The sequence below is a fragment of the Macrotis lagotis genome, chromosome X (assembly GCF_037893015.1).
Source record: "Macrotis lagotis isolate mMagLag1 chromosome X, bilby.v1.9.chrom.fasta, whole genome shotgun sequence".
Lineage (NCBI taxonomy): Eukaryota > Metazoa > Chordata > Mammalia > Peramelemorphia > Peramelidae > Macrotis > Macrotis lagotis.
Window position 1 is genome coordinate 292,787,836 of NC_133666.1, and position 17,025 is coordinate 292,804,860.

The 17,025-nt window shown below is 37.5% G+C and overlaps 1 protein-coding gene across 8 annotated transcripts in view; it reads left to right on the plus strand.

The window, feature by feature from the left end:
• Positions 1-17,025, plus strand: part of PDZD2 (PDZ domain containing 2) — a 511,304-nt gene that overhangs the window by 419,984 nt on the left and 74,295 nt on the right. For all 8 annotated transcript variants that reach the window (XM_074207985.1, XM_074207983.1, XM_074207981.1 and 5 more), the window contains one exon: positions 10,782-10,930. In XM_074207985.1, the coding sequence (XP_074064086.1) occupies positions 10,782-10,930 (149 nt within the window). The remainder of the gene's footprint in view (positions 1-10,781; positions 10,931-17,025) is intronic.

The window sequence follows — 17,025 nt, forward strand, 5'->3', positions numbered from 1 at the left end:
TAAAGACAATTTTATCTTTTATCACAATATAGTTTTGAGATATTAGAATTGCTTGGGAGGTGGCTAGGTGGTGCAGTGGATAGAGTACCGGTCCTGGAGTCAGGAGTACCTGAATTCAAATGCGGCCTCAGAATTGCATGACACCAGGGACAAGTCATTTAATCTCTCTGGGCCTCAATTTCCTCATTTGTAAAATTAAGGACTGAATTCCAAGATCTCTCATATCTCTTTCAGCTCTAAATCTATGACCTGTGACAATCCCATGACCCCCCAAGTCAGTGATCTCTGAGGCCCCTTCTGCTTGCCTTCATCTCCTGATTAGGTTTTCTCTGAATGAGCCAAGCACAGCTGAGGCTCAGATTAACTCAGTAATGGTCCCATCAGTGGGCATATTACCAAGAATTGTGCTGGAAAATATTAAACAAGAAGCAGGTGGTAAGAGGAAATATATGCATGACACTTTTGAACTTAATCTGCATTATTACTATTTTCTTTATGACTTTCTTAAGTCCAAATAGTCAACAATAAATCCAGCCTGAATCTTCATGTTCGTGAATTTCTGAAGTATAAATATATTGAAAATTTAACACAACTAGTTCCAGAAGGCTAACAGTGTGGCCTTTAGTGATAAGGAGGATAACAGATTGGATCTGAAGTTGGAAAGACCTGAGTTCAAATCCTACCTCAGACATTTATTAGCTATATGACTAGACAAGGCACTTAATTCAGTTTCCTTAAATGTAAAATAGGAATTATAACAACTGTGCCTTCTCCAAGTTATTGTGAAGATCATATGAAATAAAATATGTAAGCCCTTATCACAGTACAGCTCGTACAAAGTGTGAGATTAATCGGTGCTTCTTCCCTTCCCTTCTCCTATGCAGTAATGTCACAAGTTCAAATGTGCTCATCAAGGAGGGTCTATCTGTATTTAATAGTATAATAAGTATCTTTGTAGTCTCTAATACTAACTCTCCAGTTGTTGTCATTTCAGTTTTGTCCCACTCTTCAAGATCCCGTTGGGGTTTTCTTGGCAAAGTTACTGGAGTGATTTTCCATTTCCTTCTCCAGCTCATTTTATAGATGAGGAAACTGAGGCAAATAGCTTTAAGTAACTTGTCCAGAGTCACAGCTGCTAGGTGACTGAGGTCTGCTTTGAACTCAGGTTCCACACCCAGTACTCTCTCCACTGTGCCGCCTAGCTGCCCCAATCCTAACCCTGTGAATGTATAAACCTTCTTTTAAGTTTCTTACTCCTTTCCAAAATGAAGAACCCACACCAGAGAAATTCAGAATGAGCTTTTGAAATGTAAATATGTGGGAAAGTAGAAGTCCTAATTATTCCTTCTGTTAGGGTTAAGGAACTGACCTATAAATTTGTGGATTCAGTAACTCTCAGCTGAAGAAATTTTCTCTGCCCATGTAGCTTGGCCCCTTCTTTAAAACTTATACTTACAGAGGGTTCTCTAGGGCACTGAGACATTAGGGGATTTATGCAGGGTCACAGTCAATATGTTTCAGAGGTAGGACTTCAACCTAGGTCTTCCTTGATTGAACCTCAGCTCTCTATCCACTAACCCATGGTTCTTCTGAATTATACCTATTAAACTTATTAGTAGACTAGATGTATGAAAAAGTCAGACGTAGTTTGGGGTTCAAGTATTGTGGACTTAGGTAGATGAAGCTCAAATGAGATCAGGGAATTGGAGGATTCTGGGATGGACTGAGGCTTGGGTGGTATGTATAATGATGGTGTAATGAAACAAGGAGGAATTCTGAAGCAATATATTATAATCAATAAAATGTAAATGCTAGATAGTATGGGGCTAGTACAGTGGGTAGTATGGCTGTCTCTGAGGTCCCTTCTGCTTACCTTTATCTCCTGATTCATATTAAATTTTCAATGTATTTGTACTTCAGAAATCCACAAACACAGACTCAACTTCATTACCAGGGTTTCAGAAAAATTAGTTTTATATCCTCTATCACTCCAAAGGAAAAGTTGAAATTGCTGTTGGAAGGCTTCTAAAAGTATCTGAAAAGTATCCTTCTCAAGGTTTTGGGGACAAAGGTTGTATGTCCTTCTTCCCTTCCATACTGCAGCTTCATATAAGGGCTAATAAATATTGATAATCAAGAGCATCCCATTCCATCCTGGTCACATGAAGTGAAACATGGTATAATTGAGTCTCATTTCTTTTTATATTGCTTATATTGGGCACCTGGATGTGTGACCATTGGGCATGGGAAAGCCTTTTTGAAAGTTGACAACTTAAAGATTGTAAGGTAGTTTTATTTTAAAAGATGTACAAAGATTTGTGGTGCAGTGGATGGAGTACCAGCACTGGAGTCAGGTTGACCTGAGTTTAAATGTAGCCTCAGACACTTAATAATTGCCTAGCTGTGTGACCTTAGGGAAGTCACTTAACCACACTGCTTAAAATAAATTAAAAATAAATTTTTTAAAAAGAAAAAAGTTAAACTTGAATACTGTTGATACTTTTATGACCCCATTTAGAGCCATCTGAGTCAATAGTATGATATTCTTATTGCTTGGTCATGTCTGACTCTTCATGTTGACAAAGATAGTGGAGTGGTTTTGCCATGTCTTCTCAGATTTCATTTTATGGATGAGGAAACAGGTCAACAGGTTTAAGTGATTTGCCCAAGATCACAAAACTAGTGTCTGAGGTTGGATTTGAACTCATGAAAATCAATCTTCCTTACTCCAGATCTGGCCCTCTATCCACTGCATCACCTAATTGCTCTCAGCATTGTTATATAGAAGTCAAAAACAGACTGACGTAAGCATGAACTACATGTAGGGAGACATAATGAACAGGACCAGAAAATCCCTCTTTACCACCTGGGTTTGGTCAGATCACATTTGGAGTATTCCTTTTTATAATATACATTCTGGTTACCACATTTTTGGAAGAATATTGACAAAATGGAGAGCATCTAAAAGAGGGCAACTAGATGAGAAGATGAGGGGCCTTGAGATTGCACCAGCCTTAACTCCCATACCCTTATAACCAATCAGATGTCAATTCTTCATTTAGATCATCTTAACCATCTCCTTTCTTTCTTTAATGGTTACAACTCAGATCTCCATCACCTCTCACTTGTGCTAAATGGCAACAATTTGGGGTGGCTAGGTGGCACAGTGGATAGAGCACTGGCCCTGGAGTCAGGAGTACCTGAGTTCAAATCTGGCCTCAGACACTTGATAATTACTAGCTTTGTGGCCTTGGGCAAGCCACAACCCCATTTGCCTTGCTAAAGCAACAACAAAAAAAATAGCAACAGTTTCCTAGCTTTGTCTTTATGCTTTTTAATATGTCTTCAACATGACAGCCAAAGAGAGATTCTGAGCACATGAGTTACCATTGTCTGCTCAAGAGGTTCCAGTGGCCTCACTATTACCTGAAATGACAAATGATAGATGCCTCTATTTGGAGAAATTCTCCTAACAGGTAACTCCATATCCATCAACAACCCTGTATGGTATGAATGAACTCTGGGGAACATTATGCCTCACCCTGGATAAACTGATTACCTGAAATCTCATCGCTATACAAATTGACTCAGTTTTTAATACTTAGCACCTTTTCCACTCTCTTGTGACCTTTCCCCTCCATTAGAGGAAGGAACAATGACACTTCTCCCCAAAGCTTTCCTTTAGAGAGGACTCTAACCTCTCAGAATTTTCCAGTTAACTCTCCATTTTTCCATTAGTAGCTCTGCTTAGTTTTGATTCCACTTAGTAAAGCTCCTCAAGGACAAGAGCCTTCTGGTTTTCCCTATCACTCAGCCTTGGCCATAGTTGGCACTTTTTAGTCCTGTATAATCTAGTTCCCACCTTCCTTCATAAAATCTGTGTTCCCACCCAACTTGCTAGGCTGCTTAGTTCATCCTCTGCCTCCATGTCTTACTCTGGAATGTTCTCTCCCCTCACCTTTGCCTCTTTAGAAATTCTTGTTCCCTTCACAGTTCAGCTGGAATGGAGCTTGTGAAAAGGAGATTGGGCTGCTGTGGGAAGAGGCAGGAGCTTTTCTTCTCCCTAGTGGTCTTTAAGAAAAGAAAATTTCTGAGATTCTCTATTTGTCTGTATTGTAATTTCTGTGTTGTAGTCAACAGGATCACTTAATGAAGACAATTTGTCCCCTCCCATCTTTTAGCCATGCCTTTCCCTTTAATTGTCATTCTTTTGTAGATGACCCAATCAATTAAAAGCAATTATTGAAAACCTGTAATGTACTAGGCAGTTGTTCTAAGTGCTTATGGGAGAAATCAAAATGTTTCTTCCTTTAGTAAGTTAGAACTTAGATGGGTTGGGACAGCATCAATAGCAATAGATACAAACAGATATGTATAGAAATGTAAATAGGTATGGATAAATATAGATTTTACTCATATTTAAATAGAGACTTAAGGAGAGAGATATACATATGGAAAATAAGTAGTGAGAGGCAGCAGAGAGCAATGTAGTCAAAGGAATTGGTTTGAGTCCTGGATTTCCTACTTATGAGCTGTTTGATCTTGTGCAAGTTATTTTACTTCTCAAGTCCTAGTTTCCTCATCTAGGAGGTTTAGACTGAACCATCTTTGTCCATAACTATGAACTCTGGAGGCATTTTAGGCATTTCCATCTTCATAGGCAGAAGGGGAGTCCTCATTAGATTCCCAAATCTCAGATTTGTAAGGGATTTTACAATGGAGACAAAAATCCTGATTTTACAATTAAAGATTTAGAGTTGGTAATGATTCTGACAAAGGACTCATTTCTAAAATATATAGAGAACTGAGTCATATTTTTAAAACAAAAAGCCATTCCCCAATTGACAAATGGTCAAAGGATATGCAAAGGCAATTTACAGATGAGGAGATCAAAGCAATCCATAGACATATGAAAAAATGCTCTAAATCATTAATTATTAGAGAAATGCAAATCAAAGCTTCTCTGAGGTACCACCTCACACCTCTCAGATTGGCCAATATGACCAGGAAGGATAATGATCATTGTTGGAAGGGTTGTGGGAAATCTGGGACACTATTACACTGTTGGTGGAGCTGTGAACTCATCCAACCCTTCTGGAGAGAAATTGGAACTATGCCCAAAGGGCAACAAAAATGTACATACCCTTTGACCCAGCAATACCACTACTGGGTCTATACCCTGAAGAGATGATGAAAAAGGGTAAAAACATCACTTGCAGAAAAATATTCATAGCAGCCCTGTTTGTGGTGGCAAAGAATTGGAAATCAAGTAAATGTCCTTCAATTGGGGAATGGCTTAGCAAACTGTGGTATATGTATGTCATGGAACACTATTGTTCTATTAGAAACCAGGAGGGATGGAATTTCAGGAAAGCCTGGAGGAATTTGCATGAACTGATGCTGAGTGAGATGAGCAGAACCAGAAAAACACTGTATACCCTAACATGGGAGTGATGTTCAACCTTGAAGGACTCACTCATTCCATCAGTGCAACAATCGGGAACAATTTTGGGCTGTCTGCAAAGGAGAGTACCATCTGTATCCAGATAAGGAGCTGTGGAGTTTGAACAAAGTTCAAGGACTATTCCCTTTAATTTAGGAAAAAAACAGATATCTTATTGTCTGATCTTGTTACCTCTTAGACTTCTTGTCTCTTCCTTAAGGATATGATTTCTCTCTCATCACACTCAATTTGGATCAATGTACAACATGGAAACAAAAAAAAAAAAGATTTAGAGTTGGAAGGGATCTTCGAGTCTAATCGTTTCATTTGAAAAGTGAGGAAATTGAGTCACCAAGGGATTAAGTGGCTTGCCCAGGAGTCACACAGTAAATGCCTAAGCCAGTATTAGTTAAGGTGATCTCTGAAGCTATCTAATTCTTAGTATCTGGCTGAGACTCTTCTCTGTAAACATCTTCAACTCATGATTGTACCATCTTCACTTGAAGACCTCTTTAGGGGAGGAAGGATGCCTACCTCTTGAGGCAGGCTATTCTACTTTTGGAGACCAGCTAGGTTGCCCAGTGGATAGAATACTGGACCTGGAGTCAGGAAGACAGTCTTACTGAATTCAAACCTATCCATAGGCACTTATTAGCTCTGTGACCCTGAAGAATTCACTTAACCCTGACTGCTTCAGTTTCCTCATCTGAATGAGGAAATGAGCTGGATAACAAAAGGGCAAAAACCACTCCAACCTCTTTGGCAAGAAAACCCCAAATGGGATCATGAAGAGTTGGGGCACAACTAAAAAATGACATCAACGAAAAAATTGTTAGAAAGTTCTTCCTTCAATAGACAAATATGACCCTCTACCATCTCTATTTATTCCTTGTTCTTTCTTTTTGTGGTCAACCGCTCTTTTACTAACTGTCCTCCAAGTCTTATCTTCTCTGGGCTCATCACCCCTAGTTCCTTCACCTGATCCTCTTATGGAATGATCTCAAGGCTGTTTTCCAGCCTGTTAACTTTCCTCTGGATGCTCTCCAAATAATTACTTTCCTCTATGAGCACAATAATCCAGGTATGGTCTGACACAGCAAGGTGCAGTAGGGCTCCCTACTGCTGAATGCTGTATCTCTTTCTCTCTCTTCCTTAAACCTAAGGTTTCATTTTTGACTGTTTACCTTGTAAACCACAGATAAAATTTCAGAGGAGTGAGAGAGGCAGCAAGAGCTAGCAAACTAGAAGTGAGAGAAATTTCCAGGAGCCCAGTTCTTGGAGAATGGACTTTGCATTAGGCCTGAAAGAATAAGTAGGATTTGGATGGATGGAAAGAAGGGGGTGGAATGGGGGGTGGTGAGAGAATATCTCAGAAAGAAGAATGGTCTAAGAAAGAAAATGGCAGGGGATGGATTCTTCTTGTTTCAGGAACCATTGAAGACATCAGTCTGACTGAATTTTACCAATTCTTTGGTAAAATGAACAGAATTTGAAACTGGAAATGGAATTTAGAACTAGATTGGGAAGGTCTAAATTGCAATGCTAGGGGTTTTTTCCCCCTTTATTATTGTGAAATAATGGTCTTAAATCCTTTAGATGCAGGATCATCTATTATGAACACTCTGTTTTGTAAGTTTGAACTTTCATGTATTGGGTTTTCTCAAAGTGAAACACCCCAATAATCATCATCTAGGTTTCCTCTGAGATTTCTTGGCTTTTCATATCTCCTTTAAAGAGACTTTTTCTGGGGAAGCAGTATAAAGGATAGAAATGGAAACAAAAATCGTGAGTTCTAACCACAACTTTGACACTTTCTGGATGTGTAACTCTAAGCAAATCCCTTGGCATCGTTTTCTCATCTGGAACATGGAGAGATTGGGTGAAATGCTAATGATAACTATAAGTCATAGAGGATTTAAAATTTTTTTTGTTTTTTGGGGGGTCCTTTATTAACATAATCTCATTTGAGCCTCACAACCACCCTTTGAGGCTGTGTGCTTAGAAGATATTAGTATCCCCATTTTACAGATGAGGTAACCAAGGCTGAGAGACATTTAATGACTTGTTTAGATTCACATATCTAACAAATGTCAATGTCATCATTTGAATTCAGCTTTTTACTCCAAGGCCATTATTCCATTAATAAACTACTGTCCTATCTCACAGAAATCCAGTTCACTTCCATGTCATGACATTACATCCCTGATGTCATGGTCCTCTTTGAGAATGAAGGACAAACAACAACAACAACAATACAATTTAATAATATGAAAGGATCCTTCCCTGTTCTAAGTTTTATGATATTGTGACCCTAAGTTAATTATATCTGAAAAGAGAAATACTAGCAGTGATGACTTAAAGAGTTGCTGATGAGAGATGGTTGGTGTTATATATTCATTCTCAAGCATTTTGCTCAGATTGATTATGAAATGACCCAAGGATTTTAGAGCTTTTTTTTTATGGAAAAGCTATTAACAGAATCATTTAGAAGAAAATTTTCCTAAATCAAAGCCTAGGGGCGGCTAGGTGGCGCAGTGGATAAAGCACCGGCCCTGGAGTCAGGAGTACCTGGGTTCAAATCCGGTCTCAGACACTTAATAATTACCTAGCTGTGTGGCCTTGGGCAAGCCACTTAACCCCATTTGCCTTGCAAAAAAACCCAAAAACATAAATCAAAGCCTAAAGTTTCTCATTTAGTATGCCTCCTTGAAGCTAAGAGAAAATCTCCTCAATGTTACTGTGTTCTTTACCAAATTTGATTGTCCTGGGATATAATCTTAGTACTTTCTGAAATGCAAATTTGACCACAGAGGAAAATCAGAACTTTAAATATCAGTCATTAGCTAATAGCTAACTCATGAAAAAACAGTGTATCTAGTAATGCTTCTTATGGTTTCATATAAAATATGTTTCTAAGAAAATAAAGACATAGGGATCTGTCAGTTGGGAAATAGCTAAACAAATTGTGGGAAAGAAAGGTTGATTCTAATAACCTAGGTATAAATGACAAATATTAAGAGCAATCTTTCTTCCCTCCCATTTCCTCCCCTCCCTACCCCTGCAGATAGGGAACTATACGTGTAGAATGTGGTTAGTTTTACTAAACACTCTTTTCCCTCCTCTTGTTTTATCCTTTGTTTCAAAGGATTGCTCTCTGGATAGGGAAAGGTGGAGAAATACATTGAAAAATTTAGGTGATATAAAAAATATCAATAACTATTTAAAAAATAAACATTAATAAAAATAACTAAAAAACTGTGAAACCACTAGGTAACTAGGTGATGATTTCCTTTGAACACATCTATTGGTTTAGGGAGCACCCCCTAATGTCAGTTTTTGTAAAAACTATGGCACTCTGAAGGAAATATTCCTGCATCACCTTGGTTTATTTAGGTGAGTTCCTTGAAAATTGTAAACTATTGTTTTGCAAATCTGTCTAAATTTTAAATGTATAAGAGGAGTTCATTCTTTGGGTGTTTAATCTTGTATCATGAATGGTAAAACCCTGATTTTTAAAAATACATATATATATATATATATAGTTATGTTATAGTTATATATAGTTATATATATAAATAGCTATGTGTGTAGATATATATTTTTTTCAAAGAATTCATATATCCATAGATCAACTTCCAAGGTCATGGGCATAAGGAGAGCTGACATTTATGTGTAGTCGAACGACAAGGTATCAGGTTCTAGTTCTAGACAGGTCTCTAGTCTTGACTTTGCCTATCTCTGTCTCCCATATGAAGTCACTCTACCACTCTGACTCTCAGTTTCTTTATCTTTAAAATGGATATATAAGCATAGCTGTCACAGTTATTAATGAGATTCAAATAAGAAAATGAATGTAAAGCTACTTTTGTATTGCTGAGTATATCTAAGGTCCTATTTGCCTTTAAAATTCTTATGATTAACTTTCGTACACCAGAGGATATTGTTTTTTGTGTGATTTTTTTTGGTCTTTTTAGTTTTTTGTGTGGTTGTTTTTAGTGAGAGTAGTAAGATTGCCAAAGATTTTTGTCAGGTATCATCTTGTCAAACTGGAACTGTGATTTAGTTTCATAGTCTGACTGGAACATGTAAGCAGTATTCAAAGCAGCTAAGATATTACTAGAACTCTATGGGTGAGTCCTTTTAAAATTATATTTATCTGAAGTCAACCCCCCCAAATGATTTTTAATATTCCAGAATTTAGGGTACTATGACCCTTCTACAGATTGACATTCCTATCTGGAAATGAACCATTTTCATAGATTGTAAACTCTATCTTTTGAATTCAATCTAAAAGATTTTGTCAAATTGTTGTATCTTTGAATATTATGATAAATGTATCTATAATGGTCAGGTAGTCTTATGTAAATGTTACATGGTCTTAATGGATAATTGATTTAAATGCTTTGGAAGAATTTCTTAAAGTGGCAATTTTGCACATGGTAATTAAAGATCCTTCCATTTTATAGAGGGGTGTGTGTGTGTGTGTGTGTGTGTGTGTGTGTGTGTGTACACACAGTCCTGACAGTGGGAATTCACTATTTCACATTTGAGTCATAAAAGAAATAAAAGTATCTATCTCTAGGAAATTTAAAACCAATTGCTAAATCCATCTGCTATGAACAGTCTTGCCATTTGTTATTGCATTATCAACAGCTGTTATGTCATAACTGTCAGTTTGGAACAAATGTACACATTTCTCCTTGTCTAAAAATATTCTATTTTATTCCCTAGACCAAAGAAAGTCCTTCTATAGAAGTCTTCAGAGTAGAGAGAGATTTCTCCAAAGCTTGGCATTAATGGTCACAAGGCTTGGAGAGCAGGTGGAGCTCTCATTGGCTAACTGAGTGACAACCAAAGTACCTTATTGTTTTCATGGTACTTAGCAACTGAGCAAGTCTTAGCCTTATGATAACTGTAGATGGATGTCTTCTTAATTAGCTAATGCTCATGTCTTGGGGCAGCAGTGAGTGACCAGTGGAGAGAACTTTGGCTTTAGAGTCAGGAAGATCTGAGCTGGAACCATAGTTCAGGTGGTTAATTGCTATATGACAGGTTATTTAACTTATCTCAGCCTCAGTCTCCTGTAAAAAAGGACCAATAATAGCACCTATCTCAGAAAACTTGTGAAGAAAAATGAGAACATGGGGAAACCTTCAAGCAGGTGCAGCTGGGTGGTGCAATGAAGAGAGTACTGGATTCAGGAAAACATGAGTTCAAATTTGGCCTCAGACACTAGTTGTTTGACCTAGGACAAGTCATTTAATTCTGATTGCTTCAAAAAAAACCCGCAAAAAATTACTATTATCATTATAAAAACATCTTTTCTTTGACTTTTTAGGAGGTGCACCTCGTTTGGAATCTGTTGGAGAAAATGATGAGCTGACAGTAGAAAATGGCGACTTCACTGTAGAGATGTTGGAGAAGTTTTCTCGGAGTGCCCGAAAACATTCCCTTCCACAGCAGCTTGACTCTGCTGGGGCAAGACAGGTCAGACCCTTGCTCCTTCTTTCCTGACAGCCAGTGTAATACCTCACTTCCCTAATCCAGCCCAAGAAAAGGACTTACTTAATCCTCCTATTTTTCTGTATTAGCCTGCAAGGGGTTGTCTTTTCTCTAATCAGCTCCATGAGGGCACAGACTAGGTTTCTTTGTCATCTTTATGGGGAGTAACAGGCTCTGTGTACCATTAGGATGTGTCTTCATGCTCCGGAGATAAAGCTAATGGATGACATGAAAAGATTTACATGGTCGGATGCAGAGTGAAGTAAGAGAAGAATATACAAAAAAACAACAACGTAAATGGAAAGAACAATGACTTACCAAAGTATCAAAAGTAAATATAGCAAAGGGTAACTAGGTGATTTAGTAGTTAGAGCATCAGCAGTGGAGTCAAGAGAACCTGAGCTCACATTTAGCTTCAAACATTTACTAGCTGTGTGAACCTGGGCAACTCACCTGAACATGATTACCTCCCCCCTAAATAATAAATATCAATAAAAACTCTTTAAAAGATATGCTGGGGCAGCTGGTTGGTCCTGGGGTCAGGAGGATCTGAGTTCAAATGTGGCTTCAGACCACTTAATAATTACCTAGTGGTGTGACCTTGGGCACATTAACCTTAACCCCATTTGCCTTGCAAAAACCAAAATAAAATAAAAACTATGCCTTCTCAATGACAGGATATGGGAGGAAAAAGGGAGGAAGTTTGAAACTTAAAAGTTTTAGAAATGAATGTTAAAATTTGTTTTTACATACAATTAGGGAAAAATAAAATACTAAAAGAAAAAAAACTCCAAAAAAACTAAAGGGTGAGAAGCAATTGTTCTTTGGCATTCAGGGACTTTCTACCCTATGTGTCCAACCTCACTTCTAAATATTACCCTTACCATCATGGAATACTCTTTGTTGACCCTAAGGCATTATTTTGTTCACTTTGCTTGGAATGCTTTTCCTGTCTACCTTCTGACTAGTGAGGCCTCATCGTTCTCTTTTTTGGTTAAATAACTTGCCAAAGGTCACACAGCTAGGTAATTATTAAGTGTATGAGTCCGGATTTGAACTCAGGTCCTCCTGACTCCAGGGCCAGTGCTCTATCCACTGCGCCACCTAGCTTCCCCCCCCCTATTGTTCTTTAAAGCCCAGTTTAAAAGTTGTTTTCTCCAGGAAGTTTTCTGTTATCTTTCCAGGTAGTAGTGATGTTTTCCCCCATCTCTCTCAGACAACACATTTTCTCTTTCTTCTCTATTGTTCTTATGTCTTATTTTCTATTATAACTACCTATCTGTATATTGGGGTGTGTGTGTGTGTATGTGTGTGTGTGTGTGTGTGTGTGTGTGTTTGTGTATACAGTGCAGCTAGGTGACCCAGTGGTTAGGATGCCGGGCTTGCAGTCAGGATCTCTTTTTTGAAGTTCCGATCTGACCTCATACACTTAACTCGCTGTGTGACCTGGACTAGTCACTTCACCCTGTTTGCTTCAGTTTCCTCATCTGTAAAATAATCTGAAGAAAGAAGTGGTAAACCATTCCAGTATGTTTGCCAAAAAACCCAAACAAACCCTAAAGGGACCACAAAGCATTGGATGTGACTGAACAACAAATGTGTGTATCATATCCCTTTCCTAGTGCAGAAGCCTGAGGATGGCAGACTGCGCCTTCTCTAAATTCACTTTCCTCCCCCATACACAGCACAGGGTTCATCATCTAGTTATTTAATCCATTCTTGTTCAATTGAATAGAAAAATTCCTCATTGTTCTGAAGGCATTTGAAGTGACCGAGCAATGAGAGGTTGGAACGGGTAAACTGTCTCTGTTCAGACTGGAAGGTGTTTGGTCATTTGGTTGGTCAGCAGTGCTGTTTTTCAAGAGGATTTGAGCTCAGGAGAAGATGAAAGTCCTCTTAGGAACTCAAGTTCTTGATTCTTCTCCCTGCTGTGTATCTTGGATCTGAGAACTGAATTCAGCTTCCAGGAGACAGAGGGGCCTCACAGTGGTATCCAGTCTGTGGTTGAAGCCCTATCATTTATCTAGTTCAGCCATCCAACACTGGCATGGCCTCTGTGTATGTGTGGGTCTTAAGAATAGAGTAATAGGGAAGAAGTTTCATATAATGTGTGTACACTGAATTGCAAACTTTAAAGCATTATATATCGGAAGAGGGGAAAATATATTGTCATTTCACTATCAACCAGAAGTTTGGTGTGTAATCCATAATAAAATATCATCCCAGTAAGAATTACTCTCCACAGACCAATAAAGAAGGAGAATAGGGACTTCAACAACCTCTACTATTGAAGTATATCAGCCTGGAATCCACAGACTCAAAAGGGAGTTGTAGATAGATCTCAAGGTGTCTGTGGTCTTGAATGGGAGAAAAATAACATGTTTCTTTGTTTTCATAACCTGAGTCTAAATGAAATTTAGCATTTTATTCAGTTGCATATTTAAATAACCAGCATTATTCACAGAAAGAGTCCATAAATTTCACTGACCCTAAAATGTTAAGAACTCCTATATCTAGGCAACAGAAATTTCTTAAGAGTTTACAGTATGCTGGGCACAGATCTAAGAGCTAGGGATACCAGTACAAGCAAAAAGAAAAATAGTGCCTGTCCTCAAAGTGCTTATCTTATACTAATTTAATATTTTATTTTCCCCTAACTACAAGTAAAAAAAAATTTTTTTAATTTGTTTTAAAATTTTTTGACTTCCAAATTCTCTCCCGCCACGTTGATGAGGTAAGCAATTTTGATATAGGTAATAACTTGTACAATCAGGCAAACATTTCCATGTTAATTGTGCTGTGAAAAATAACAAAAGTGAAAAAAAACCCTCAAGAAATAAAGATTTAAAGGAAAAATATACTTCAATCTTCATTCAGACTCCATCAGTTTTTCTCTTGAGATGAATTTTGCATCAAGAGAAGGAGCTTATAATATGACAGATAAAGGAAAATGATCAGTTATTGGAGAGTTGTGGGAAAACTGGTCCACTAATGAATTGCTGGTAGAGTTGTGAACTGATCCAACCATTCTAGAGAGTAATTTGGAACTATACCCAAAGGGCAATAAAACTGTTCATATCCTTTGATTCAGCAATACCACTACTAGGTCTGTATCACAAAGAGATCATAAAAAAGGGGGAAAGACCCACATGTACAAAAATATTCATAGCAGTTCTTTTTGTAGTGGCAAAAAATTGGAAATTGAAGGGATGCCCATGAAATGGGAATTGACTGAACAAGCTGTGGTATGTGAATGGAATGGAATGCCATTGTGCTATAAGAAATGATGAGCAAGCAGATTTCAGTAAAACCTGGAAAGACATGAAATGATGCTAAGTAAAGTAAGCAGAACCCTGAGAACCTTTTACATGGTAATAGCAGCATTGTGAGATGATCAGCTATGATAGACTTGACTTTTCTTAGCAAAACAGTGATGATAGACAATTCTAAAAGTCTTGTGATGAAAAATGCCATCTATATCCAGAGAAAGAACTATGGAATTTGAATACAGATCAAGGAATATTGTTTACACTTTTTAAAAGTTCGCGTGATTGGGGCGGCTAGGTGGCGTAGTGGATAAAGCACCAGCCCTGGAATCAGGAGTACCTGGGTTCAAATCCGGTCTCAGACACTTAATAATTACCTAGCTGTGTGGCCTTGGGCAAGCCACTTAACCCCGTTTGTCTTGCAAAAACCTAAAAAAAAAAAAGTTAACGTGATTGTGCAGATTGGTAATGAATAGAATTGCAGGTTGCAGAAGTAAAGTATCTTAGGATAACTAGTGGTCCACAGAGAATCACAAGGTCACTTTTGAAACCTAATGATTTGTCAAACTAAACTCTAGAAAACTGTAGAAACTGTAGAAGAATCATCTAAAAGGTAGTGTGAATACTGATGAAATAAAGAAGATATAAGGGAGGAAAGTCATGAGTCACTAGTGAACCTTTAGAGATTCATCTTAGAACTGAAAGGGACTTCAAAATATTATCTGTTTAAGTATCCTGCTAACTGCTAGGTGATGTAGATAGAGCTCTGAGCCTATGGTCAGGAAGACCTGAGTTCAAGTCTAAGCTCAGACACTTAGTAGCTATATTTCTGTCTCTCTCAGCCTGGGCTTCCCTTCCCCTTCTACTTTCCAGAACCATTTTGAGGACAAGATAATATATTATTTGTAAGACACTTTGCAAACTTTTAAGCACTATATAAAACAATAACTTATTTTTTTAATTATTATTGCCCAAGTAGTAGATGGCTATTTGGAAAACTATGATGTGTTATAGTTATATTTTTGTGTTACTTATAAGAAATCATTGAATCATTGAGAAATCCATCTTATTGTTTTCCTGACTTAAGGAAGCAGAGGCACTGGTGATTGGACTTTTGTGTGCTGATGCTTCTGCTGGGAGATAGAAATGAAACATAAAATATATTCAGAGCATGGTTCACACTATCCAAGGCATGCTTTAAACTGAAAGGAGTCAGTGATCTGTCCAAAACTTTTTAGCCTAAAATTTATGTAGATTTTGGGAGGTTGTAAATCAGCCATGTTGTCAGGATGTTTTCAGAAAAACTGAAAAAGATCTTAATAGCAGTCAAATCCATGAAAATTCAGTGTTCTGGACAGATGTTTAATGCCAAGTCATTTAAGAAGCCTGACTATTTGCATGACCTGGGAATAACTACTCACAAATCAACCCTTTATTATCCAGTCATAGGTGAGTACAAAAAGTTTTTAAAAAGGAGAGATGCTCCATACTCTCATAATACCCTAATTCTCATTGTCCCTCATTTCTTTTACCCATTTCCTCTACTTTCTTCTCATTTTCTGTCCTCTTTCTACTATGCTAGGTTTCCCTTCTTTCTTTCCCTCCCAAACAAGAAAATAATAATGGGATTGTGAATAGAGAGGGCTATCCCAAATATCTAGGAGAGACCTTATGTTGGATATTGTCTGATGCTTCCAGATAGGAAAAGAGAGATTAGTGGGAAGAAACTCTGATATAGAATGACTTGAATGCAAAGGTAAAGATGGCAAAAAAAAAAAGTTTGGACATTTTTGTGCTGTTCTGAGTCTAGAGATTTGAGGCCCACATTGAAGCTTCACAAATACTTCTGCAAAAGAATCAAACATGTATGAACAATCACGAAATAAAATTACAACAATGAAATTAATTATATTTTAAAAGGCAGGAAATAGCTCATTACCAATGTGAGCATTATTTTCCATTGAGGAAACCTGAAGACCACAAAAGAAAAAGTGTGTGTGTGTGTGTGTGTGTGTGTGTGTGTGTGTGATACCATGAAAAAAATCAACCCAAATTGACTGACTGAAATAAAATATTAATTCCAAAAAAGGAAATAGATGGAAGAAAGGACAACACCCAATTATAACAATTCCTGAAGAAGTCCACCTAATTATAAATCAGCATAGCTTAAAAGAACCTAAAATTTTCCTTAGGCAACAAATTCTCTATATTTGACTAGCTCTGAACCAAAGGAATATCAAGGGAAGTTAAGGTTCAATACCAGTTTAGAATATAAACTCATTTATAAAATTTCACAGCAGAAAAATGATTAAAAAAAAAGTCATGAGAAGTGTTATCATATAAGACATCCTGTAGCAGTGGAAAGGAAAAACAAATTTAGAAGGGACTTGAAAAGAGACCCAAATCTCATAACCTCAAGGGCATTAAAAAATGAAGCCAGAAGAATATCAAAGAGATGAAAGATGGAAAAGATCAGTAATGATTTTTTTTTAGGTTTTTGCAAGGCAAATAGGGTTAAGTGGCTTGCCCAAGGCCACACAGCTAGGTAATTATTAAGTGTCTGAGGCCGGATTTGAACTCAGGTACTCCTGACTCCAGGGCTGGTGCTCTATGCACTGCACCACCTAACTGCCCCCTCAGTAAAGATTTAAAAAAATATTTTCACCAAAAATTATATAAAACCATCACATCTGGATTCTTGCTATCAAATACCCAGGTGTGTTGTTTAAGGGAGTAGAAATGTCATCAAAGGAAATAAAGATGGAAAATCAGTTGTACTAGACCAAGAAAATTCCAAGGCATTCTTTACTGGAG